Genomic DNA, 27,854 nt, shown 5'->3' on the forward strand with positions numbered 1-27,854 from the left:
GAACTGCCCCACTTTACACCATAATAAGACCAGAACACTAAGGACTATTTTATTTACCTCAGGCTCCCTACGGGATGAAAATTAAACTTGAACTATAGACTACTGTCCTTGCCATAGTCTTTTTTAAAAATAAACTTTCAATTTTGGGATGACTTTAAATTTACAGAAAAGTTGCAAAGATTATACAGAGAGTTCCTGTAAACCTGACACCTGGTTTTCCCTATTGTTAACCTCTTATATAAGTATAGTATCTTTGTCACAGCTAATGAACCAATACCAACATGTGATTATTTATTTTCCTCCAGCTTTAAGGTGGATTGACAAAATTGTACAGTGTAAATATGATCTTTTATGTATTTATTATAAAATAATTAAATCAAGCTAATTAGCATATCTGTCACCTCATCTTTTGCGGGGGTGAGAACATTTAAGATCTACTCTCAGCAATTTTCAAGTATACAGTATTATTAACTATAGTCACCATTACTGCGTAACAGATTCCTAGAACTCATTCATCCTAACTGAAACTTGTACTCTTTGATCAACATCTCCCCATTTCCCTCACCACTCCCCCCAACTCCCAGCCTCTGGCAACCATTATTCTACTCTCTGCTTCTGTGGTTCAATGTTTTTAGATTCCACATGTAAGTGAGATTCCTGCAGTATTTGTCTTTCTGTGTCTGGCTTATTTCACGTAATATCCTCCAGGTTCACCCATGTTGTCGAAAATGAGAGGATTTCCTTCTTTTTTAAAACTGAACGGTCTTACATTATTTGCATATATACACTGGATATCACATTTTCTTTTCTTTTTTTTTTTGTTTGAGACAGAGTCTCGCTCTGGAGTATAGTGGGGCGATCCCGGCTCACTGCAACCTTCGCCTCCCAGGTTGAAGCGATTCTCCTGTCTCAGCCTCTCAAGTAGCTGGGACTACAGGTGCATGCTACCATGCCCTGCTAATTTTTTATATTTTTAGTAGAAATGGGGTTTCACCATGTTGGCCCGGCTAGGTTGAACTCCTGGTCTCAAATGATTCACCTACCTTGGCCTCCCAAAGTGCTGGGATTACAGGCATGAGCCACTGTGCCTGGCCTAAATATCACATTTTCTGTATCCATTCATCCATTGATGGATACCAAGATTGACTCCATATCTTGGCTATTGTGAATAATGCTGCAATGAACATGGGAGTGCAGATACCTCTGTGACATACTGATTTCCTTCGGATATATATGCAGAAGTAGGACTGATGGGTCATATAGTTCTTTTCTATTTTTAATTTTTTGAGAAACCTCCATACTGTTTTTCATAATGGCTGTACTATAATTTACATCCCCACTACCAATGTACAAAGATTCCCTTTTCTCCACATACTAACCAATACTTGTTATCTTCTGTCTTTTTGAATAGCCATTCTAACAGGAGTGAGGTGATATCTCACTGTGGTTTTAACTTGCATGTCCCTAATGATTAGTGATATTGGGCATCTTTTCATATACCTGTTGGCCATCTGTACGTCTTGTCAATTCAGGTTCTTTCTCCTTTTATAATTGGGTTATCTGTTTTGTTAAGTTGAGTTCCTTATATATTTTAGATATCAACCCCTTATCATATGTATGGTTTGCAAATATTTTCCCCCATACTGTTGATTGTCTTTTCACTCTGTTGACTATATTTCCTTTGTTATACAGAAGCTGTTTTAGTTTGATGCAACCCCATTTTTTCTATTTTTTGGTTACCTGTGCTTTTGGGGTGATATCCAAAAAATCACTGCCCAGGCCAATGTTAGGAAGCTGTCTCTTTCCTCCCTTTTCATATTGCACTCTTTGGCACTAGGCACAGCTCAGACTTAAAAGATGGGCAGTGGGCTGGGCGCGGTGGCTCACAACTGTAATCCCAGCATTTTGGGAGGCTGAGGCAGGTGAATCGCTTGAGCCCAGGAGTTCAAGACCAGCCTGGGCAACATGGCAAAATCCCATCTCTATAAAAAATACAAAAAAAAAAAAAAATTAGCTGGGCATGGTGGCACACACCTGTAGTTCCAGCTACTCGGAGGCTGAGGTGGGAAGACACCTTGAGCCCAAGAGACAGAGGTTGCAGTGAGCTAAGACTGTGCCACTGCACTCCAGCCTGGGTGACAGATGGAGACCCTGATCCCCCCCAAAAAAATAAGAAAGAAAAAAAAAAAGATTGGCAGTGATGTTCCAGCTCCTTGAGAGAAGATTATCTGCATAAATCATTTGGAGTTCTTTTATATTAAAGATTTATCTATTCTCTCCCATTTGCTTATTTATCCAATCATTTATTTATACCAGTATGGCCTCATGGATATTTATGATTTTATATCACATATTATTTGTTTATATATTTATATGAGCCTTTAAAAATATATATACTGTATATTTTATTTACATTTATTTTATATATTGGGTTACAATCTAATACTATGTTTTTTAGCTGCTCAAATTGTTCTAGGTTTGACCTTTGGGAGCTCTTTCAGTTGTCTCTGTGGTCCCTTTGACACACCCCATCATTGTGTGTGGGGAGAGAGAGAATGAGTGAGTGTGTGTGTGTATGTGTGTGTGTGTGTGTTATTTTCTTACTTTCTGGAACTAGAAGATACTACAGGCTCATATTGTTTATCCCCTGTCCCAGGCACAGAATCTCCTTTTAATGGAGAATGGTATTAGAAATCAAGATCTGGACACTGGTCTTAATGTTTGACACTTTAAAATTTCTAGATGAACTACTTCTATAGTAAATGAACAAAATTATCTCTTGAAGTATCTTCCTTTCGTGGCATAAAATAATAAATCACAAAAAGGATGCTTGGTAATCAATCAAGCTTGGTAATCAGGCTACCATCTGACTTTCAGGTTTGACAGGGTCAATAAGTATCCTAATCAAGTTCCCCCAGGGGAAAAAATATTTTTTTTTTTCTGTTGTTGGGGGAAATGAGAAGAAATCTAGAATTAAATGCTACTTTTTGCTATTCTATGCAATAAGGTATCCTCTTTTCTCCCCTTAATACTAAATGATATTTCCTTGGTGTCAACTCTTAATTACCTGAGCTAAGGGAAAATAGAAATATCAATCAGATCTGGCTTTGAAATACACTAGTGATGACTTATGGCAGTTATACCTTCCTATTTATGTTTAAATAGAATAGATACATAGGATTATTTAGGATACTCACACCTATCCTATTTGCATATTTTAATGTTACAACTAGTTTTTTTTTTTTTTTTTAATTGGGAATAAACGAATCAGCTGAACACAAACACAGAGCCGGGAGGTTCTTGGGCAGTAGGGGTACCTAGTGGGAAGTGAACAGATTTCTAGAGATAATTAACTGCCCAGACTGGAGTTAATCCCATGCAACACACACTGGGCAATTCTTCACCTCAGCCTTCAACCAACCATTAATCTGCAATATTAACAAATGGACTATGCTAATAAAATCTCTGGTGACCTCAGACTTTTTTAAAATAGAAAACAGCCTGGGGCCAGGATCTAATACTGCTTTTCTCTAACTTGTTTTCACTTGGTCTGATGCAGATTTATATTCAATAAACATTTACTGAGCCTCTACTATGCACCACGCAGCACACCATGCCTAGTGCTTCCAATTAATCCAATAATGAGAAAAAATCAAGGGCCCTGTTTCCATTTTTCCCTTCCAGCAGAACTGCTGAAGTTGATGGAAGGTAAGCCAAGCCTTTACAATGCTGAAGGCTCAACAAATTTTGGAGAAGCACGTGGTTTGGTGTCCATGTCTATAGCTGTCTAATAACACCTTAGAAAGAAAAGACCTCAACCTTTATCTGTAAAATAGATACTGTATAATCAAACCTACTTCTCAGGAAAAATGCATGGAAAACACAGTCCTGGCACACACCACGAGCTCTTTAAGTACTGGCTCACATTCATATTATGCATTTCATCTATGTGTTCATCCTAAAGACATCTAGGAAATACCAAAACCGCCTCACTAAGGTGTTCGTTGCCTTTTTTAATTGCCAGTTTTACTTTGTAAGATCCTAAAATCATGATCTTTAAAAATGTCAGCACCTATGTCCCAATCAACCTGTCTGATAAATAAACAACACATATTCATTTAAGAGTCATAGGCCAGAGGCCAAGTTTGGTGGCTCACACCTGTAATCCCAGCACTTTGGGAGGTCAAGGCAGGCGAATTACCTTAAGACAGGCATTCGAGATCAGCTCGGCCAACATGGTGAAATCCGTCTCTACTAAAAATAAAAAAAAAATTAGCTGGGCGTGGTGGCGCGTGTCTACATTCCCAACTATTTGTGAGACTGAGGCACAAGAATTGCTTGAACCTGTGAGGCGGAGGCTGCAGTGAGCCAAGATTGTGCCACTGCACTCCAGCCTAGGTGACAGAGAAGACTCTGACCCCAAAAAAAAAAAAAAAAAAGAGCCAAAGGCCAGAATGGATAGGTCATATTAAAAACAATAACCGTTAATGTTGCCTAAAAGTTTATTTTATACCACGCACTGTGTGAATATTGCACGACAAGCTGACAAGATAGATATTTTAACTATTTCTAATTTCCAGATGAGAAACAGGCTAGAGAGGTGAAGTAACTTGTGTAAGGTTGCCATCCATCTGGGTTAGGGAATCTGTCCCCAAACGAAAACAGTAAGAGCAGCAGCAAAATTATACTGCTGTAACTAAACATAAAAATCCATTCCTCACCTCACAATGCTGGTTCCTTTTCAAACACTGTCACACTGGGTGCAGCAGTAGAGTGAAATAATTAGTTAAAATGTGTTCTTTGCTAGAGATGCAAACTGAGAGAAGGGCTTTGGATACTTCTGCCTCCAAGATGGACTCCAAATTGGGACTTCCTGCTTCCAAAGTATTTTCAACAAATAAAATCCATCAAGGACTCCCCACAGTGTTTAGCAGAAAGTTAACTCCCTGGCCTAACCCTGCCCAGCAGCCTGTAAGTCCCTTTACTTTACTCTCTGGCCCAACCTTACAGTTCTTAGCCCTGGAGAATGCTCCAATCAAGTGGCCAGGTGCGGTGGCTCACGCCTGTAATCCCAACACTCTGGGAGGCCAAGGCGGGCAAATCACGAAGTCAGGAGTTCAAGACCAGCCCGACCAACATGGTGAAACCCCGTCTCTACTAAAAACACAAAAAATTAGCTGGGCATAGTGGCAGGCACCTATAATCCCAGCTTCTCAGGAGGCTGAGGCAGGCGAATCACTTGAACCCAGGAGGCAGAGGTCGCAGTGAGCTGAGATTGCACCACTGCACACCAGCCCAGGCGACAGAGCGAGACTCCGTCTCAAAAAAAAAAAAAAAAAAAAAAATGCTCCAACCACAATGAACAAGGTCAGTTTCCAGCACACTGAAAAGTTCTCTTAGAGTATCTGCACTTCTGGCTGCTTCTAGACCCAACTAACTTCTTCAGAAATCAGTTTAGAGGTCACTTATCTCTTCAAACAGGCAGAGTTAATCCCATACTGATTCCCTAAAATGGTTTAGGAGATTCCGAACCTACTCCCTCCTCAACCTGAGCATTCTCAGCATTGGTACTACTCAATCACAAAAAGGCATGGCTAAGAGCAATCCATTTTTTTGAATTAAACAGACCAGAGTTTAAATCCTGTTTTCTATTTTCAAACTATGTGAGCTCAAGCAAATCTTTTCACTTCTCTGATGGGGTTTAACTGAAAAGATAATGCAAGTAAAGCACAGTCTGGCACATACTAACTGCTCAATAAACGATAGCCATTATCATCATTATTCCCATTCTACAGATAACAAATTGAGACTCCAAAAAGCGAACCACTAAAGGTCACAGAACTGGTGAGTAGCAGGGGTTGGGTTTAAAGCAGTTCTTTTTCCCTTTTTTGCAAGTCTCTATTGAGCGCCATGCTAGGCACTGAGGAGACAGCTGTGAAACAGACAGCAATGAACGCTGTTCTCATGGTGTTTACTTCTAGTAGGAAAGAAAGCCATAAAACCTTTACACAAATAAATTGAAAGAGTGCTTTGAATGAGAAGGGTGGAGTGTCTGAATACACAGGGTTTTAAAGCAAGTAACAAAGTCACTGAATTTTGTCTAGAAGGTCAGGGAAGGCTTCTGTGAAGAGGTGGCATTTAAAGGAGGCAAAAAGGTGTTAGGGAGATGAGGGTGGCAGCAAGCACCCCAAACGAAATCTCAGTAGAAAAGACATTGAGGAAGAACGGCAAGTTCAAGGAACTAAAAAGCCAGAGCATCTGGTGAGACAGAAGATGCAGGCAGGGCCAGACCAGAGGATCACTGAAAGATCTGTTCAAAGTTTTGGATATCATCCTTCCTCTAGACAATGGAAAGGCACCAAAAGACTGGCTGCCCTTAAGGAAACAGCAATGAAAGGCTCACTCTGACACCAACTCCTTGAGTCAGGGCTATTTGGCACTTTTTTCATCTGTACTTCTAGGACACGGCAACTGTAGACTTTTGATAAATATTTGTGACCTGTCTAAAAGAATCTCTGATAAAGACACACTACATCACTTTTCCCTCTTTTTTAATCCCACAGCTGATGCTTTTATTAAAGCACCAATTATTATAGGTAGGTGTGGACCTCTTTTCACCATTCATATTTACAGAGTAAATATTCATCTTTCCATTTCTCAAACCTCAAAGCTCAATAAAGTTATGGACTAAAACAGACTCTCTTTTGATAAGCTAAAAATCTGTTCTTTTTTTCTTTTTTGAGACAGAGTCTTGCTCTGTCACCCAGGCTAGAGTGCAGTGGCGCAATCTCGGCTCACTGCAACCTTTGCTTCCCAGGTTCAAGCGATTCTCTTGCCTCAGCCTCCCGAGTAGCAGGGATTACAGGCACGTGCCACCACGCCCGGCTAATTTTTTGTATTTTTTTTTTAGTAGAGATAGGGTTTCACCATGTTATCCAGGATGGTCTTGATCTCCTGACCTCGTGATCCACCCGCCTCAGCCTCCCAAAGTGCTAGGATTACAGGCATAAGCCACCGCGACCAGCCACATCTGTTCTTGTATTTCTAGACTGGTGGAATAAGAATCTTTTTGCTAATTCACTTTGCCTTATAAAGATCACCTGAGGTCTGGAGTTCGAGACCAGCTTGGCCAACATAGTGAAATCCCGTCTCTAATAAAAATACAAAAATTAGCTGGGTTTGGTGGTGCACGCCTGTAAGCCCAGCTACTCGGGAGGCTGAGGCAGAAGAATCGCTTGAACCCAGGAGGCAGAGGTTGCAGTGAGCCGAGATCGTGCCACTGTACTTCATTTAGCCTGGGTGACAGAGTAAGACTCTATCTAAAAAAAAAAAAAAAACTGAAGAGATAATGCATAAGGACTTAAGTTGCACTTTCCTTTTGCACCTTAACCTTAATAATAAAAAACACATTTCAGCAATGTGTCATTAAAAGTACAAGTTTTATATTTTAAGATAAATCACTTGTACAGTTCATATGCATATTTTTTAAATGTTAGTTTAATTTTAACCAAGAACAAAATGCCCCAACAGAAGGTCTTTCAGTGATTTTCCAATTCTTCTGAGAACTGTTCAGATTCTCTCTTTGAATATTTAATTTCTCTGATAAGAGTAGGGTAACTCTTTGAGCTATTTATATTAAAAGATAGAACTGAGTCATAATCAATAGTTCACATGCTTTAAGGTTTATTTTGGGATTTCAGGAGATGAGGATGATGAGATAAAATGATGAAAGTGAAATTAAGAATACGCTATAGGGTATGGTATAATTTTGTCTAATCCACTTTCCACCCCCAGACCAACTTTCCACCATTCTGGGCCCTGCTGAGTCCCAAGAGGCTGACCTCTATGGGCAGCATCATAGATTCACCTGCTGGCCAGCTTCCAGGTGAGTCTGGCCAATAGGAGGCACTGGAAAAAGATCAAAGAGCAAAGAAAAAAGTCAGAGAGGAGAATATTCCCTCCTTGTTCCCTCCCTGCTCTGGGCTCCCTTTTCTGGCAGTGGCTGAATCCCTCTAGTACTATAGCTCCTGTCTAACAGCCCATCCACTACGGCACCAGCTCTCACTAGACTCCAGTAACACTATTTCTTCTCTTTGCTCCCTCAGATCTAGCAGTGATAACAGCTTGCCATTGCTATTAGTTTCTAGGTGACAGAAACCCATGTTATCCTGAACTCTGCCCATCCTTCTGAAAATAATTCTTTCATTTAAAGTCTCTTAAACCATCTGAGTTGGACTCTGTTTCCTGCCAGATCTAAGAAAGCAAACCATACACTTGTAAAATCAGCAATCTCTCTCCTTTGCATGTGAGCACTTATCACAATGGTTATTCATCTTGCAAATTAATTCCTTCACACCAAGCACTGCATGGGAGCAGAAACACCACCTTTTAAACTGGTCAGTGCAGGAGAATACTGAGAGTGCTCCTGAAAGACAGCTGGCATAATGGAGGGGCCAATGCTTACAATTCTCTAGGTAGGAGTCTGTTACTTGTCAAGAATAAAATGTTTACAAAGAGATGCCACTGCCTCCTACTTCTCCAGGGTTTCCTCTGGCTGATGGCAAGGAATCAAAGTCAGCTTTCTATTTTCACACTGAATACCAACAAGTTGTATCACTGCCTGGGGAAACTGCCCTGTGTGTCACTTCACTTTACTGGTTTTTCAGACCTGAGGACCTGCTTACCACTAGCCCAGGCAGAGAGGAAGAGAACCAACCATCTCCTATTACTAGCCACCTGCCTGCCATCCTTCCTTCTTTCTTTCATTCTGAGATAAATCTTTTTTCTGCACTAATGCAAAAGATGAACAGGATGAGAGAATTCTGCTGTGCTCAGCCTTGCCTGTCTCTTTAACAGTTCTGACCAGATTAGCACTTTTCTTTTTCCACAGGAGAGGACTGGCATATGCTTATACCATAATCTGCTTTGAGCTCCTTCTCTGGATTTTTCTCTTACCAAGGAGACCGGATTTGAGGTTAGATGTTAATTGAAATCACCTGGGAGTCTCTAAATACCTTGCCATTACTTGGTGCAAGTAATCTGAAGGATACTATATTTGTGAATATTCGGGCATTCTTTTGAATAAGAGCTGATTTAAAGAATTTTTCCACGGGGTTGATAAGAACTTATGGCTCATATCAATAAGCCACTCCAACAAGGACCCCAAATGTCTCCCTCTGCAACCAGCAGGCATTTGGAGCTGACAAGAAACAGTTGCTAAGATAAAGACACAGACAGATACAGACAGCTGTCTAAGAAAAGATGCTCTGCTGCAAATCAGCCAAAGCTGGCCAAAGGGCCAGGCAGCTCTCATCAGCCTGAAGGCAACACCTAGCAGGCAGTCTGACAAGCAGTAGGATTAACAAAATTTGGTTCACACTATGTACCCATTTCTACCACTCTTCTACCCTTACTTCTAAGCATGCATTTCAAAGTATATTTTATTGGAGAACTCTATAAGCAGCTGGGGGGATATACACAAAATGTTAATAGTGATATCTCTGGGTAGAAGTATGAGTAACTTTTATTTCCTTCGATCTGTGGAATTTTCTGAGTTTTCTACAAACACTTATGATTTCTGTAATCATGAAAAAAAATTAAACAAAAACCTTTGTAAGCATTCAGGAATTTCAGTTTTTCCATAAGACCCAAATTTATGTAATTCTTGAAACTTAAAATCTAAATTACCTTTCTCAGCTTTTGAGATTTAAGATTTTTCAGTAGTACAATCATTCCATGGACTTTGTTCTTAAAAAAATCATTCCAAATGTGCAAAACAAGAATGCTAAATTGAATTTAAGGTGTAAATTTTTTCTGGTATACATCACAATCTTAACTGAGACAATTTAGATGCTTCAAGGTCAAAGTTCACTATTTTAATATTCTGAAGTACTCCGAATACAAATGAAAAAGAATACAACTATTTCTCTCTGTAAGAACGCCATGCAGATGATATCATATGCAGTTATATGGCTAAGAGACAGATAAAACAGACTGGTGTTTCCTCCACTACAAATGCTAGCCAATAAAAACTTTCCAGTCTACAGCTGATTAATACTTGACACCAGATCTATGGAAAAGAAAGCTACTCATTGCTGGCCGTTAGCTAAAAGCACAGACACACCAAGAAACCTGCCTACTATCAGATCAGGACTGCTGTTTATTATGACAACTGATTTTTCAGTTTAGTGCCATTTATAGCACTGAAAAATCTTTTCTAGGAGCTAGCTTTCCTCATAATCTATAATAGCTGAACAGTGTTATTCACTGTCTTGTAGTGTTGAAATATATTAACAGGGAATCTTGGAAACCATAAACATCTTTACTAGCTTCAGGAAGCTAGTAAATTTGAACAAGCGATTCCTTTAAACTGTCTTAATGTAATGACAAATGGTCTCTTTTCTAACTTCGATCTGCAAATGATTTATAGTTATAACTACCACAGCAATAATAATCAACAGGGTAGGGAGTGGAGGACACAGAGAATTGAGCCTTAAATATCTCCTCTTAGAGCAGCTAAGAGGAGCTATGAGCCAGAACACTAAAAATGCCTTTCTGTTCAGTATGCTAAAACTTAAAAATGCCACTGAAAAAAAGTATAACGAAATGAAAAATATTTATTTTTCAATGTAGAACTTTACTCGCATTCTTTTCAGAATTAAGTTGAAGGATTCCAAAGGCTCACAGTATCTACAAAAAACATAAGACAAAAAACAAACAAAAAACGCAAGAGGAAAAATAGTTTTCTGACTAGTGCTTATCAAAACATGGTTAGAAGCTGTAGAAATCAGTGCCTGAAACAAATTAAAAAAAGACAACTTTAAAACTAGTGTTAAATGTCAGAACAAGCTTCCAAAAGCTACAGAAGTCTTGGGATGTGTCTATTTACAAAAAGGTCTGGCCAAACAAGAAACACCATATTACCACCACAGACAAGTTTATGATGCAGACTACAATGAAACTTTAAAAGTAATGGGGGGAAACAGCCTAACATACAACCCTGCTATTAACAGAAAACTGTCTGGAGACCTTAATTAAACAAAAGTGTCAAGTGCTCCTCTCAAAACCTCTTGTAGTGATAGACCTGTCAGCAGAAAACAGCCAGGACCATATAAAAGAAGAGTCCAGGGGCTGAGAGGACAAGTGACTACATCACAAGGTGGTAATTACAGGGAAAAGAAGTAAAAAAGGCCAGATTGAAGGGCTCCAAGAGGTACTTCAAACCCAGCTAATCATGGCAAGAAGAGATGGGGTAAATCAGCTCCTCAACTGGCTATCTGTGGGGAAATAAAAAGATGCTGGGCCTCCAAGGCAAGAATAAACAGAAGCAGCTACTAATTACCAAGGTGACTACTAGACACCACCATTACATATTGTCATGGTCGGAATGTTTATGTCCTCCCAAATTCACATGTTGAAATCCTAGGCTGGGCACAGTGGCTCACACCTGTAATCCCAGCACTTTGGGAGGCTGAGGCAGGAGGATTACTTGAGCTCAGGAGTTCAAGACCAGCCTGGGCAACATAGCAACACCCTGTCTATTCAAAAAATACAAAAAATTAGCTAAGTGTGATGGCATGCACCTGCAGTCCCAGCTACTCAGGAGGCTGAGGTGGGAGAATCACTTGCCACTCAGGAGTTCAAGACCAGCCTGGACAATATGGCAAAACCCTATCTCTACAAAAAATAAAAATAAAATAAATAAAATAAAATCCTAATCCTCCAAGTGATGGTAACAGGATGTGGGACCTTTTGCGGGGTGATTAGGTCATGAGGGCAGAAGCTTCATGAACAGGATTAGTGCCATTACGAAAGAGGTCCAGGAGCTTGTGTGCCCCTTCCACCATGTGACATCATCTATGAAACAGAAAACAAGCCCTCATCAGACACACAATCTGCTGGTGCCCTGATCATGGAATTGTCCGCCTTCAGAACTATAAGAAACAAAGGTATGTTGTTTACAAACTACCCAGTTTATGGTATCTTGTTAGAGTAGCCTGAACAGACTAAGACACACACCAATGTCACTACAATTAGGGAACATTACTCAAATGAGGACAAACATTAGTTTACCCATCTCCAGTTCAGCCTGGAAACTTCAGAATCCAGAAAAGGAGCTTCTGCAGTTAGTAAACCACTGTTCTAGAACCACCCTCAATAAGGCATGGGCAATCAGAACACCTGAATTCTGCAGTAGTCTTAGGTTGGAGGGGAAATCACCCTTTCTAAACCTTATCCTCAGCTGAAAAATAGAGAAAATATCTCCTCTTCCCTGACTTCAAAGGATTGGAATATACAATGAAACAGGAGAACATACATGAAAATGCTCTGTATAAAATCACACTGTATATGCACAGCATTTTATCATTTGAAGTGTGGTTTAACTCATACTTACAAAGGCCAAATAAATGTAGGTTGTCCCTTCAGCCTATAAGCTATAAAGTCTAACATGCGTATTTTAAAGTATTAGCAAAGTTACAGTGAAAGCACTTAGACACAAGAAGACTGAAAAATAAATGCAGAGAAATTTGAGAAAATTTAGTGCAGAGACCATAAACTTTATCTCATTGGGTTTTAAGGGGATCACTATGCACTGGATAAAAATGTTTACAGTGACTCTGTTACCAACAAATGGTTAGAGTCTATATGCTTTTCTTTAAAAATGAGGAAAATGCATATTTTAGGAAAGATTATCATGTAAAAAACACATGTAGTATTGCATTTAGAGTGGTAAGTACCAGTAAGGTTAAATGGAAATAGATAGTGTAGAGCCACAAGAATGCTTTTAAAGATGGGAGTTTAAGAATCCTTGGGGCCAGGTGTGGTGGCTGATGCCTATAATCCTAGCACTTTGGGAGGCCAAGGTGGGAGGATGGCTTGAGCCCAGAAATTGGAGACCAGTCTAGATAACACAGTCTCTACAAAAAAGAAAAAAAAATTAATTAGCTAGGTATGGTGGCACACACCTGTATCCCCGGCTTCTTGAGAAGCTGTAGTGGAAGGACTGCTTGAGGCCAGGAGGTCAACGCTGCAGTAAGCCACGACTGTGCCACTGCGCTCCAGCCTAGGTGACAGAAAGACAGCTTGTTTCAAACACAAAACAAAACAAAACCCTTAGATGTAGGGTTGGGAAGGAGACGGGTGAACCAGGGATCATTATGGTGTCGCTTATATGTGATACAATGTCTAAACCAACCACACATAGGGGCCCACAAATGTTCAGATAGTAAATATCTGTTGGTTTTACCTGCCCTCCATCAATTCCCACTTCTGGGGAATGACAACTCCCCTAAAGGGTACTGTCTGAGTGAGGCAATAACCAAGGCACCTACTAGGACCCAGTCTGGGCATGAAAAATATACTCTCAGTAGAAAGTGGGATTAAAAACTGCTGGAGAGGCTGGCTCTCCTGTATCCTGAGAAGACTGTCTACTGAGTCCTGCTACCTGGATCCCTGAAGCTGCTCTAGATGTGATTCACTATGAAGCCTGATTCTTTCGCATTATTGTCACCACATCCCTCCAGTAATCTCTTTATGTTTAAAGTAGTCAGATTTAGTTCTTACTGCTTACAACCAAAGATCTCTGGCTGATTAGCTGTTATACTGTGTCTAGAAGAATTGCATTTTCTTAAAAGTTGGGGGGATAAAATTTAATTTGATTGGCAAGTAATTAAACCATTAATTTTACATTGAAAAGGGATATATTATAGAGTAGAATACAAAATTCATGTAAAATTTTAAGATAATGGATTTTGAGGTTTTAAAAAATACGCTTCCTCCCACTTCCCACCCTTCCTCTCTCTCTCCCCCATGCAAGTTCTTTAGTGATGGGATTAAGAAACACTGGTATAGAGATAAATTTTCCTTAACTTTTAAGATCTGTCCCTAACTAGATAAAAGCTCTAGGGCAGGTTACTTAACCTTTCTAAGGCTCACTTTTCATACCTTTAAAATGGGATAATACTACCTACATGTAGAGCTGTTATCCCAAGAGATAACACAGGAAACCATTTAGCACTGTTCCTCAGAGCAGAGTTTTATCAATCATGGCAAACAGAGTTTAGTTAATATAACAAAAACAGGTTGGCACATATGTTGACGGCTGCAACAATTCCCTATAGGCTATCCTGTGCAATATGACTTGGCAGCATTTGCTATCAAGAGGGGGTATCTTTGTCCAACCCCTTAAATTTGAGTTGGCCTTGTGACTTGCTTTGACTAGCAGAATATGGCAGAGTGGTACTGTGTGACTCTTAAGCTTAAGCCTCCAGAAACCTTGCAGTTCTCACCCTCTTGGAACAAAGTGCCTCCACCTGAGGAAATCTGATCTGGGCTGCTAGAAGATGAGATTATGTGGAGCTCAGAGAGACAGCCCAGCTTGACTAACTAGTTCTAACTCAAGACTTAAGGGGACTGCAGCCACATTAGTGACCTCAGCCCAGGCACTACCAATGGAGAACTGCTCTGCCCTAATTATGAGCAAATAAAATGGTATGTGTTTTAAGCCACAAACTTTTGGAATGGGTTGTTAACAACAGATAACTGACAGACATGCTTCATGAATTATCGTAATATTTCTGTATTTTATAGTCTACTCACGCCTAAAATTTCCTATAACAAACTCTAAGGCCCAAAGTCCACAAAGAGTCACTATGTCACAGCCAGATGTGGTTACGTTTCTCATTCTTCAAGGCTAGATCAATGTTGCTAATTTCATATAAACAATGAACTACATCTCCACCAGAATGCGGGGCATAGGAGATAGAACATACTCCAAAGCCAAAATAACTGAAGTGAAAATTTGCTAAAGTTATCATAGTTAAATCACAAAGATGCAGGTGCAAATAAAGGTGAGTTGAATTTGAAGGTAACTGGCTAACGAAAAAAAAAGGAACAATTTAACTGATAATTTAATTAAAGCATTAAATCATAATCTGGTTTGATTTTTAATTTTTTAAAAAACAGATTATAATAACCTGTTTAATAATCAAAATTATAGTTTTAGATTATAATTTAATAATTGAAACAGATTCTCCCCTGTAACAATTCTTGCTCCTGGCATTTTCTTCCATTTACTTCAAAGATGACTAAAACCCTATTCTAAAAGTTCCATCTTATACATAGTCTCATTATATACCTTTTTTCCTATGAATAAATATTGACTGCATCATTCTTTTTAAAGATTGCAGCATATTCCACTACATGGATAGGCCCTAATTCACTTAATTAATCCCTTATCAATAGGTATTTAGATCACTTTCTATGTTTTGTTATAAAAAAAGGAGAGGTGAGCAGTCTGGTACATGCATCTGTGCATACTTCACCAACTGTTTCTTTAAATTCCTAGATGTGAATTTACCTTTTTTTCTTTTTTTGTAATGACTTTGGGTTCATATTGCCCAAACTGTCATCCAAAAGATATGTACCAAATTTACTTTTTTTTTTAATAAGAAGGAAACCCTTAAATGCTAAAAGTAAGAACACATTTTACACTTCTAATATCTATATATAAAATGACAAAATTTTTAAAATTGCATTCTATCTCTATCTAAAATACTGAGTCATGCCTCTTATACTGTATTTAGTGTACATTTGGAGGGGGAAAAATCCTACAATACCTAAATAATTTCTAGTGGTTTTATTTTCAGCACAATGTTGTTTTGAAAAGGTAAACTCCAAAAAGAGTGTACTTCCTGCAAAATAAGCAAATCGGTAGAGAATGTTGAAAAGCAGGAAAGGAAGCAAAAAATACACCAATCAGAGCAGTTATCAGGTCACCAAATCTGCATCCTTACACAATGGCCAGGAGAGAAAGGTAGAGAGAGTGAAAAGGTGAAACTAAAAGAAGCAGCCCTCAGAGCTTCAGTGATGGCCGGATGAAATTACACACAGACATATATATCTACATGCTCTGCACACACCAATCCTAGAGCTAATCTCTAGGGGTTAGAACACAGGAGGAATCTTTGTGTGCTTTATAGAGCCAAACACATCATGCAGAAAGGGAATGGGGAAGGCCAGGATACAGATTTCCTTTAGGAAAGAACGTCTAGTTAGCAGCTTGAGAGGCCAGTATCAATTACTTCCCTTCCACAGCAAAGAAGGATTAATAGGAATATTAAGCAAAAGACAGCTCCAAAAGCACTGATTCCCTTCAAAAACCATCACATCTGAGAAGGTCCAATCATCAAGCTCTATAAAAAAATGAGCAAGGTGAGAACACTTAACAATAAATAAAATTAATTGGTGACAGAATCATGCATGTGGTAAGGCGGCCACTCAATATGACTAATAACAACTTATTGACTAAAGTTTCATCCTATCCAAAGAGATGAGGGCATTAGATCAAACTGCCACACCAAAAGCAGAGTATGCTAAATAAAACAGCAGTGTGTGAGCACACACACATACGTGTGTGTGCATATGTTGGGGGTGGTCGCTTGGCAATGCCACAAATCTATGCATCTAATATTCTAGGCAAGGATTCTGCGAATTATGGCCCATGGACCAAATCTAGCTAAGATCTGTATACAACAGGAGCTAAGAATGACTTTCACATTTTTAAATGGTTGAAAAAAATAAAATATGACGTGACACATAAAAATTGCATGAAATTCAAATGTCAGTGTTCATAAACATTCCTTGGAACACAGTCATACCCATTCATTTATATCTATGACTGTTTTTCTGCTATCATGGCAGAGCTGAGTAGGTGTAGAGACCTGGATGGCTGGCAAAGTAAAAAATATTTACTATATGGTTCTTTACAGAAAATTTGCTGACCTCTGTTCCAGGCTATACAATCACACAGTTGTTTGATGGATCACAGCTCCAAACCTGTGCAGGCTTGTTGCTTTGGCCCCTGACATATCCAAGATTTTGATATAACCTGCCAGGCCAATAGAGAATGCAAGCCCATTGGCTAAGAACAATGGAAAAGTCCAATAGGTCATCAAGATGTTGGGACACCTGCCTATGATAACAAGAAAATGTAAAAGGCTTTTCTGAGTTGAAAGTAAGATGGTTCCAGAAGGTCTAAGTGGGAATAAGGATGAATAAAGGTATTCTCTTTAAAAGGATATATAGTATCTCTAGCTGGGTGCGGTAGCTCACGGCTGTAATCCCAGCACTTTGGGAGGCCGAGGCAGGTGGATCACGTGAGGTCAGGAGCTCGAGATCAGCCTGGCCAGCATGGCGAAACCCCATCTTTACTAAAAATACAAAAATGAGCCGGGCGTAGTGGCACATGCCTGTAATCCCAGCTACTCGGGAGGCTGAGGCACGAGAATAGCTTGAACCCTGGGAGGCAGAAGTTGCAGTGAGCCAAGATCATGCCACTGCACTCCAGCCTTGGCAACAATGAGCCTCTGTCTCAAAAAAAAAAAAAAAAAAAAGAAAAAAAGATGTATGATATCTCCTTCTAAAGATGAGAATTTAACTGTCTTCAAAATAGCTACCACTTTCTGAGTACTTACTAGGAGCCTAGGACTAAGCAAATTTTTTTTGCATTTATTATCCCATTTAATGGTCATCTCCTCTAGACTCAAAGAAGGAGACTGGACCAAGTTAAACACAACCAGAGAGCTCAGGAAATGAGAATCAAGGCCATATTCAAAGTCTAAAGCCTGTGTTCATAACCATTTCCCAACCCAAGGGCAGAAAGCATAAATGATCGCCACAAATAAATGACAGGAAAGGTTAAGACTATAGAAATAGTAGAAGCAAGTTTATTTTTATGGCCATAAGCACTATACAGTATTTTATTTACATATCTCACACTTTCTTTTGACTCATAATGCCCTCTCTTACTTCAGCATTTAAAGTAAAATATGATTCAGTCCTGACAGACCCTTTCCTATTGACAAAAATCAACACAGGTACCCAACTGTGAAGGCATTTTAAAGACAGCAGAATTAGACAACTAAAGTTATAAGTGTAACTTCCACCCATGAAGTTCCTGGGTTACCTGTGAAGGTCTCAAAACTAAAGGAGTGGTGAAGCACTTTTAGGGGTGATGGACTATAAAGTACATGTGCAGTATTTTAATTTTTTAATTCAGATTATAAGAGAAAATGTTAAATGGAATCTTGCCCAGAGAGAGAAATACAATGCTGGTGGGTGGCCATCGTTTCTTCCTGCCCAGCAGCATCCATGTCCTCCCCTCTGCCAAATAAACCTTCATTTTCCACTTTCCTCTAAATATCTACATTTGGGGACCACTCAATCCTAACTCATTTTTGAAAATCTTTTTCTTAAAAAACAATGTTTTAAGTGTTAATATCTTTATCACACCAATTTGGAAATAATGTACTTATTATCCTATACCATGAATATACATGTTTCCTCAGATGTTTATTAATGGTTCCCCAAACCTGGCTTGTAAGTCCTTCTTGCGGGCCAAAGAGGAGCTAAGAGTTTTATACGGGAAACTTCTAGCCAGCCTCCCAACAACTCTACTAGTTAGCCATATCCAGATGAGTAACTGAAGAGTCAAGCAGGGTAAGTAGCTACAGTGAATAAAGGAAACCAAATTTGAATTTTAAGTCTATTTTGACTCAAACTGTGTTTTTCCCATCATGTTCTACTGTCCTGCCAAGGCACAAACACATTTTCTTAGAATGATTCCCTTTGAGTCAAATTTCAAATTTGCTGGAGAGAAGACAGTGGAGCTGAAAGACCCATTTACTCCAACGGCTGGTGTCAAGATCAAATCTTTGCTTATCTACCATCAAACTATCTGGTCTGAATTTTTAGATATAATTTTTTAAAAACACAGCCACAGCACATGCAGGACTAGCATGTCAGACCAGCTTGGCTTATCAACTGATAGGCAATGCTTTCTTGTGGGAATAAAATGGAAGTGCTTTTACACCTCTAAGTCTGAAGACAACTTTATTTATTTACTTATTTGTTTATTTATTTCAGTGTCTTACACTGTTGCCCAGGCTAGAGTGTAGTGATCTCGGCTCACTGCAACCTCAGCCTCCTGGGTTCAAGCGATTCTCCTGCCTCAGCCTCCTGAGTAGTTGGGATTACAGGCACACGCCACCACACCTGGATAATTTTTTTTGTATTTTTGGTAGAGATGGGGTTTCACCATGTTGGCCAGGCTGCTCTTGAACTTCTGACCTCAAATGATCCACCTGCCTCGGCCTACCTCCAAATGATCCACCCGCCTTGGCCTCTCAAAGTGCTGGGATTACAGGCGTAAGCCACTGTGCCCAGCCTGAAGATAACTTTAAAAGGCAAGTAACGAGCACATAGATCTACTTTTCAAAAATGTTTTTTTCTCTTTAGAATGGTCATTCTGTGATGGCTCATGCCTGTAATCCCAGCACTTTGGGAGGCTGTGGCAGGAGGATCACTTGAGCCCAGGAGGTCGAGGATGCACTGAGCCAGTTTCATGCAATTGCATTCCAGACTAGGCAATAAAGTGAGACCCTGTTTCAAAGCAAAAAGGAAAAAAGAAGAAAGAAAAGAAAAGAATTCTAACTCCCATTTTATTCAATAAAAAGATGTGTCTCTAATTTTTTTAAGTCCTGGATCTCTTTTCTAAGACAACTACAGACCCTCTTCCAGAAAAATACACATACACAAAAAGTTTTGGTCACAACTACAGCGAGTTCAGGAATCCCTTGAAACCAACCCTTGAAGGGTCACAGACCCCCAGGATAACCCTTGCTCTAAAAGCATATTACAAAATTCCTTATATTATTTCACAGACCAGAATAAAGACCATATAGCTAGCTCTCTCATCATTTTTTATATTTTCAGAAAGCAAATATCAAATAAACACAAATTTTCTTAACTAGTCTTTCATATTCTCAAAAAAAAAAAACCCAGAAATCTTATGACTCAAATAAATCAATAAATATAAGGTCATACAAGTTCAAAGTCTGAATCAGTTTTCTTAAAATCTGCTACTTCCATTTCTGTGTTTCTGCCCATAAAGATCTCTCTTGAAAAGAAGAAACATTAATATGGTAAGGGCTTGAGTCTTTGCTACTTTAACATTCATCAACAGGTTAATATGTAAAAAGAAGACCACTTGTAAAGTTTACTAAAAGATGTTCTCTCATATATATGAGATATACGATATGATGAAAAGACAATTCTTAAATGTTCAGTGAATAGATCTGTGTCAATGCAATCGCAAGTAAAATCATGTAGCTGACAAAATAGATTTTAGAGTTCATAAAGGCTCAAATTATGTGTTTCCCACCACTTGAGTCAAGAACTTTCAGGCTGGACACAGTGGCTCAAACCCATAATCCCAGCACTTTGGGAGGCTGAGGCGGGAGGATCGCTTGAGCCCAGCAGTTTGAGACCAGCCTGGGCAACATAGTGAGATCATGTCTCTACAAAAATAAAAATAAAAAACTTAGTCAGGCATCATGGAACATGCCGGTAGTCCCAACTAGTTGGTAGGCTGAGATGGGAGGATCACTTGAGCCCAGGAGTTCCAGGCTGCAGTGAGCCCTGATGATCTTGCCACTGCACTCCAGCCTAGGCAACAGAGGAAGGTCCTGTCTCAAAAAAAAAATAAAATAAAATAACTTTCAGGAATGTTTATTTTCAGGTACAGCTCAAACTTTAAAGTCTTTCAAATTCCTCTTGGTCTTATTACTCTAGAAAATTTCTAGCATCATCCAACAAAATTATAAGTTATCAAATGAACTTATAAAAATGTTTGAACAGCACTCCATTTATGAATAACTGACAGAGTATCTCACGAAAATTTAAGTTACAGGGGGCAGTGATACTTTCCCATGAAAATATTAGATTATTTTAAATCACTAGATACTGTTTCAAAATCAGTATTATGATAAGATTAAGAAACACTTATAAAGAACATTTCACCACATGACAATTACTTTCTAAACAATAACTATCCCCACCAAAATGCAACTTGGTATTGTGAACCCCAATCAATTGACAATTTCAGTTTACAATCTGTAGTACTTAAGATTTAAAGTAATTCTTCTCTTAGAGTGCCCTGTCTCCTAAAACCAAGGAAATGAACAGGGTCTGATGATGCCCACCTACTGCCAGCGTTTAGGTCAGTATTTTTTCAAAGTCAGGGAAACTTCATACCTTAGGGGAGGGCAAGTTACATCTCAGAATCTTCATGTAAAGTAATTTTTGTCTTTGTGACAAAAGTCAAGTTCTTGAGCACTAATTCTTGAAAGCACTGTAATGGTATTATTGAAGTCACTGGTCTCACATAGCATGACTAAAATTGTACATATTTCTTGCTAGAGGTTAAACACACTTCACTTTAATACATTTGCATCTGCAACTTCTCCTCTTTGAAAGAACTGGGGGAAAACAGGGAGAATGTACCTAAATTTAGTAAGGAAAGTGAAACAACCAAGTTTATCCTACACAACTTCTTCATCCCGGATATGAAGATGCAAGATCTACTTGGGGGACAGGAAAATTGGAAAACAACGATATGGCTGAATAAAATAACAAACCTGGGTTCAAACTGAGACATGATCCTGGTGCTAATCGTATCTATCCCACTGGAGGTCAAATCAGCTGCACTGGTGCCTGTTTCCTCATCCACCTCTCACCACCTAAACGTGCGATTTACGAGAAAGCTATCGAAGTTGAATCAAAGTGACTTTTGGAAAGAGATGCCAATATAATTTGCAGTGTGCTCCAAACAACTACACACAAGGCAACGTTTCTCATTGAGCACCCCCGCCCCCACTTTCAACTTCCCCTTAAGATAGGGACAGTCACACAGACATTTTTTGAAAATCAAAGAGAGAAATAAATAAAAGCACCCCATCACGATCACCGACGAGATCCCGACTCTGTGGTGGAACTGGGTGCCGGGTGAGGACGATGGGCACACGCTCCTGGTCGCTTCGCGAACTCCTCCGGGAGGTCGCCAAGTTTCTCTTTCACCCTTTTTCCCGCACCCGCCGAGCCCAGGAAGGAAGGGGGCGGCCGCAGGGGCCGGAACCGCGCGACCTGGAACCCGGGGCCTTTTTTGATTGCCGGCCGCGCCCCGCGCAAGTGCCGGCGTTCGAGACCCGCCCCAGCGCGCGTGGGCGCCAACTTCGCGGGGACCCCCAGCGACGCGCCCCCTCGTTACCCCTAGTCCCGCCTCTCCCGGGCTCAGCCGGATCCGGGCGTCCCCTTCACCCTCCCCACCCCCCAGGGAAGCGAGCCCACCCCTAGCAGCGTCACCCTGAATGGGGCGGCGGGGCCGCAGTCACCTTCCCGGGGAAGAAGCGGGGGCCCCGACTCCCGGCGGCCCGCAGCCCCCGCCGCACCCCCGCAGCCCTGGAGGCGTTCGGGCGAGCTCACCTGGCGGCTGGCTGCGGCCTCCGGGGCGGCCTCTGGGCGTGGGCCGGGCGGGGGCTGCAAGGGGGGCGGCGGGAGCCCGGGCTGCAGCCGGGACCGCCGCCGGCCGCCAAGCCTCGCCCCAACTCGCGCCGGCCGCGGCCGCCCCCGGGGAGTACCGGGAGCGCGGGTCCCGCGGCGGCGGCGGCGGCGGCGGCGGCGGCGCGGCGCGGCGCGGCGCGGCTCAGGCGTCGGAGCAGGCGGCCGCGGGCGCCGCCGCCTCCTCCTCCATGGCTGTTTACCCGGCTGCATTGTGGGAGTTTGACCTCCGCCGCCGCCAACCGCCGCCTCAGCTTGCGCCGCCGCCGCCGCCGCGCACGCCATGGGAGCCGTGACTGACGGTGAGGCCCCGCTCGCCGCCACACGTGCCCGCTGCACGGCCCGCTGGGCCTCCCCCGAGACCCGTGGCCTCCCAGCCCGCTTCCGGGAACCCCTCGGCCTCCCCGGCCGCTTCGCCAGAGCGCTTCGGCCTTCCCGACCTCTCCCCGGAGCCCCGGGCCTCCCCGGCTGCTTCCCTGAGTCCTTCCTCCTCTCGCCAGAGCCCGAGCGCCCCTCGGAGCCCCTCGGCTTCCCCCGCCCGCTCTCCCGGAGGCAGCGCGGGACTATAGGGTGTGCCGGGAGCGTGGTCGGTGGGCTGGGAACACACGTGGGTGGCCGAGACGGCTAGAAGCGGTGCAAGGACGGGTGGGACCAGAGGGAGTCCGGTTTGTCTAGGGGCGCGGTGAGGGCCCAGGAGCCGCGAAGGGTGGGCGGTGGTGCCGGGCTTAGGGCTGCGGGCCTGGAAGGTTTGTGGAGGGCTGGGAGGGAGTGGGAGCTCCAGGGACAGGGCGGGGGTTTCGAGCGTGACACCTGGAGGGGTCCTGGGGCATATTGGGAAGGACTCACAGACAATGGAGTCGATGGCAATGAGGCCTTGAACTGCGAGTGGATTGTGGGTGAGAAGAAGGAGCAGGGAATTATTTATAAAAGGAATAGGTAGGGATGAGGTATCCGGAGGGTAATCAGGAAGTGTACCTGGGAGATTTACGGGGGTAAGGAGGAGCCAGTATAGTGATGAGACCGTCTAGGGTAGATCAGGACGATAAAACATGTATGTGTCTGTGTTGGGAAGGGTGATTTGTCAGCTGGGATGGATTTAGAGGGGCAAAGGCTGGGTTTGTGGACAGTCTAAGGGAGATGGTCTATGGACTGAGAGCAGAAATAAGGTGACACTTTGGGGAAAGGGGAAGGGGTATGATTGGCAACTGGAGGGAGAACCTACAAGGTATCTGGTTAGGCAGGAAGGAGGTCTTTTGATATCTGGGAAGGGGATATCTAGGGCTCTTGGGTGTTTTTCAGGAGATGGTGACCAGTAACTGTAAATGCCTGTGGAGAGGCCACTTCTGAAGAGTTGAAGACCACCAGGGTCTCCACATTAAAGGGCGTGGACATGGGAAGAACAGTGATAGGCCCAAAGTTGCAGACTAATAAAGAATAGTGGAGGTGGGAGGCTACTAAAGACTCAGGAACTTCATGTGGAATTTCAGCTTTGCTTCATTCCAGTTTCATTTATTTAGTGGATATTTATCCTTCCTGGACTAGGCTTTGGGATTACAACCCAGAACTAACAAGCAAGAACTTTCCCCTCTCCAAAATTTCGATCTGAAGGGAAAGAAACATTGACTAATGAGTTTTAAGAGTGACAAATATTACCACAAGGAAGTACAAGGTTGGGAACTGTAGGAACATGTAACAAAGATTATTTGTCCAATCAATGGAAATGAGAAAGCCTCCCCAAAGAAGTTAATCCCATTTTTGAAGAATAAGTAGATGTTGGACTGGTGTTCTGGGTTGGTAGCCACTTGTACAAAGACCCCAAGATGTTGGAAGAACTCAAAGCTGACAGGTATTGCTAGAATTTAGAAAGTTGTGAGCCAGAGATTTCTGAGGGCAATAGGAAGCCATTAAAAGTTTTAACACTGGTGTGGTGTTAATCAGATTGGCATTAAAACTCACACACATGGCCGGGCATAGTGGCTCACGCCTGTAATCCCAGCACTTTGGGAGGCCAAGGCAGGCGGACCTCTTGAGCTCAGAAGTTCAAGACCAGCCTGGAAAACACAGTGAGACCCCATGTCTACAAATACAAAAAAATTGGTCTGGCACAGTGGCACACACCTGTAGTCCCAGGACTTGGGAGTCTGAGGAGAAAGGATCACTTGAGCCTGGGAGGTTGAGGCTGCAGTGAGCCAAGATCACGCCAGTGAACTCCAGTCTGGGTGACAGAGTGAGACCCTGTCTCATAAAAAAAAAAAAAAAAAAAACCACATACACACTGTCTCTGCTTTGTGCAGAATGATTAGAGAAAATGAGGAGCTAAGTTTCCTCGCCACTTACTAACGTTTACGTAGTGCTGTTAGGTATTATTCTAATTGTTATCCCCATTTTACAGATGAAACAGACACAGGTTAGCTTGCCTAAGGTCGCACAGATAGTAAGTTATAGAGGGTCAAAGGCAGGGAGACCACCTGCAGAGTTCCTGCTCTTCACTATTATGCATCCTGTGTCTGCTACTTCTTCAGTGGCCCTGGTGAGAGACAATGAGGACTGTGACCAAGAGGGAATGCAGAGAAGAGGACAGGTGGGAGGGAAATTTGTGAGGTAGAATGTCAGGACTTCAGGTATTGAATGGATGATGCGAGAAGGGATTTAGGATGATCCCAGGTTTTTGACTTCACTGTGTGCCTGTTAGTGCTACTTTTCTATTTATTGAGATAGAGATGTCCAAAGGAGTGACAGGCTTTGTCAGTTGGGAGATAGGGACAGAAGATGAGCTCTAAAGTACTGACTGCAGTCAAGTGCCCCCCCACATCCTTAAAAGCCACAGGAATCTCTACCCTGCCACTTACAGACTGTCTCAGCTTCAGTCTCTGAATGGAGATAATAATAAAGTCCACATCAGCGGATTGTTTTGAGGATTAAACACAAAAAGTTGTAAAGGGCTTTGCATTGAGTCCAACACATAATAATTAATATTCAGTAAACATTAATGTCGGAGTTGTTTTACTAATCTGTCTTCCACTTTCCTTTGATGTGGACTGTGCCTTCTCTCTTAATCTGCACAGATTGCCTTTTCCTGCCTTTTCTATCAGGTGACACTCCACTTATTCCTCAAGACCCACCTCAAAAATCCCCTCTTTTCTTTCCTGGAAGTAGTTGACCCTCTGCCTACTAGCCATATTATTTTATGCATATTGCTGCTGTCACCCTTAATACGTTATTTATATGCCTTATGCTAGAAAACATTTAAGGCAGTTCACCGTAATGAGAACATATAAAAATTAAACGGACTAGAAAACAAGACAAAAAGAACATTAAGATTAGGAAAAATAAAGGGAAGTCAGAAGTGGGGTGATCCTCAAAATGCAGGAGGATAAAGTCTAGTACATTAATTAACCAAGCTATAAGTGACCTGTTTCTCCAATAGGCCGTGCTGAGAGGCAGGACCTCGTCTACTCTGTGATCTAGTGTTCATGAGAGAAGGCAATCTTAGATGCCCAGGAAAAGCACTTTTTTTTTTTCTGATTTGAACTAGAGGAAAAGTTTATCATTGAGGTCTTTATAAATGAAAGCCAGTGTCATATCCTTAACCCCTTTTCAGCACTGAAGATCATAGAGCTGTTTTGTAGCACATCCCTTGCTAGGTAAAAGAAGGCTAAATCACAATTTGGAAAGACATTCTAAAGCCAGTAGAGGCTGGGTGTGGTAGCTCACACGTGTAATCAATCTTAGCACTTTGGGAGGCTAAGGCAGGAGGATCACGTGAGCCCAGGAGTTTGCCTAAGCAACACAGCGAGACATGATCTATACTACAGAATTTTTCAAATTAGCCAGGCGTGTGGGGTGGTGTGCACCTGTAGTCTCAGCTACTCGTCTCTACTAAAAATTTTCCAAAATTAGCCAGGTAGAGTGGAACACACCTGTAGGTAGTCCCAGCTACTCAGGAGGCTGAGGCAGGAGGATCACTTGAGCCCAGGAGTTTGAGGTTGCAGTGAGCCATGATTGCACCACTGCACTCCAGCCTGTCAACAGTGCTAGATCCTGTCTAAAAATAAATAAATTAAACCAATGGACAGTGTGGTTTAGGTGTGTAGTGGGTAGCTCTGCTGATCTGGCTTGATTCAAATCAGGGTTTTTTGATTGAATATCTAGACCATAGAGGAAAGACAAACTACAGCTTCTTCAGACAATCCTTTATAAACATGGTTTTCGTTAGCTGAGCTTTTGAAAAAATCAAGCTGAAATGAGTGGTATGTGTGATCCGTCAACACGTATTTATTGCATACCTTCTAGGCACAATGCAAGGTCCTGGCTACTTTGCAGTGAACTAGACAGAGGAGGGCCCTGGCCCCTGCTTTGGGGAAAGAAGCCATAGTGTGCAATCAAATAAGTAAATAAGATAATTTCTGAGAAAGAATGTAATTAAGTTCTAAGAATGAACTTGATGGAGTGAGGACAGAGAGTAATGGGGGAGGGCAGTGATACCTGACAGTTTCAACCACATGAAGAGCCCAGGAAAGTATTCCAGATAGAGACAACAACTAGCGCAAAGGCCCGAGTTGAAAACAAGCTCTGCACCCTTTGGAGGAAATAAGGAAAGCCACTGGGCTGGATCTAGGGACAGGACTGCATCCAGGTGGGCCAAGAGGAGTATGATGCAAAAGGAGGTAAAAGGGAGCTCAGGAGGAGCCTTGCAGGCTTTGGAAAGGAGACTGAATTGTCCTTCGTGGGCATTTAGAAATGATTGGAGGATTGTAAGCAGGAGAGTTAGTGATCCAATTCATCTTTTAGATCATTCTGAGTTGCATAAAAAATGGATTCTAGGAAGGCAAGAATGAAAACAGGGAGTCCGATGCAAAGTATTCCAGATGAGAGAAATAGGGGCTTGGATTAGAGCGATGTTAGTGTGGAAGATAGAAGTGGATGCTCCTGATGTCTCATTCATCCTCCTGCAAAGCTCTTGGAGGACTACCAGTACCTGTCCATGGAGCTTACATGAGAGCCAATGTCTGTTACAAATTTGAGGTGCCTGTATCACTGTGCCTTCATGTAATCCATTCCTCTGGGTCTGCGTATCCAGTTGGACTGGGAGCTCTTGAAGAAGCAGCCCTTTACTTCCCGCACTCAGTTTGAGGAACTGCCCTGCTTTAGAGTAGCTATAGCTACTAGACTGGATATTTTCACCACTACTGTCATGTTATAAGTGAAAAAGTGGAGGTCTTTGGAAGTTAGTGAGTTGCAGTCACACAGCTAGTTTGTGACAAAGCCATTTTCTCTCCTTCCCTTGTTGCCAACTCTAGCAGTTTGGCTAACTGAAAAACAGTGTGGATGTTGTCAGTGTTAATTTAAACTATGTTAACTGTATTTTGTATGTGTTAATTTAAAGGATGCTAAATATTGTTAGTACACTGATAGAAATCATTTCAGAAGCACTTTTTGCAGTACAGAGAACATTAGGT

The 27,854-nt window shown here is 41.7% G+C and overlaps 2 protein-coding genes across 11 annotated transcripts in view; one reads left to right on the forward strand and one right to left on the reverse strand.

Annotated features, from left to right (window-relative positions):
• ATXN7 (ataxin 7) overlaps positions 1–22,453 on the reverse strand; it is a 151,384-nt gene extending 128,931 nt beyond the window's left edge. For 4 of the 6 annotated variants that reach the window (XR_010125721.1, XM_063661884.1, XM_063661882.1 and 1 more), the window contains exons 1-2: positions 22,321–22,453; positions 21,477–21,578 (exon numbers count right to left, since the gene is read on the reverse strand). The gene's annotated coding sequence lies outside the window, so the exon portion shown is untranslated. Of the gene's footprint in view, positions 1–12,965; positions 13,064–21,476; positions 21,579–22,320 lie in introns of all 6 variants that reach the window. The other 2 variants (XM_063661881.1, XM_054483997.2) reach the window with 2 other exon arrangements.
• A 43-nt stretch (positions 22,454–22,496) lies between these two features.
• THOC7 (THO complex subunit 7) overlaps positions 22,497–27,854 on the forward strand; it is a 29,664-nt gene continuing 24,306 nt past the window's right edge. The window contains exon 1 of one of the 5 annotated variants that reach the window (XM_054473821.2): positions 22,497–22,697. In XM_054473821.2, the coding sequence (XP_054329796.1) occupies positions 22,679–22,697 (19 nt within the window). In that variant the 5' untranslated portion in view covers positions 22,497–22,678. Of the gene's footprint in view, positions 22,698–22,719; positions 22,966–27,854 lie in introns of those variants that run through there. The other 4 variants (XM_063661887.1, XM_054484009.2, XM_054473820.2 and 1 more) reach the window with 4 other exon arrangements.

Source organism: Pongo pygmaeus, chromosome 2, assembly GCF_028885625.2.
Source record: "Pongo pygmaeus isolate AG05252 chromosome 2, NHGRI_mPonPyg2-v2.0_pri, whole genome shotgun sequence".
In the NCBI taxonomy this organism is placed as follows: Eukaryota; Metazoa; Chordata; class Mammalia; order Primates; family Hominidae; genus Pongo; species Pongo pygmaeus.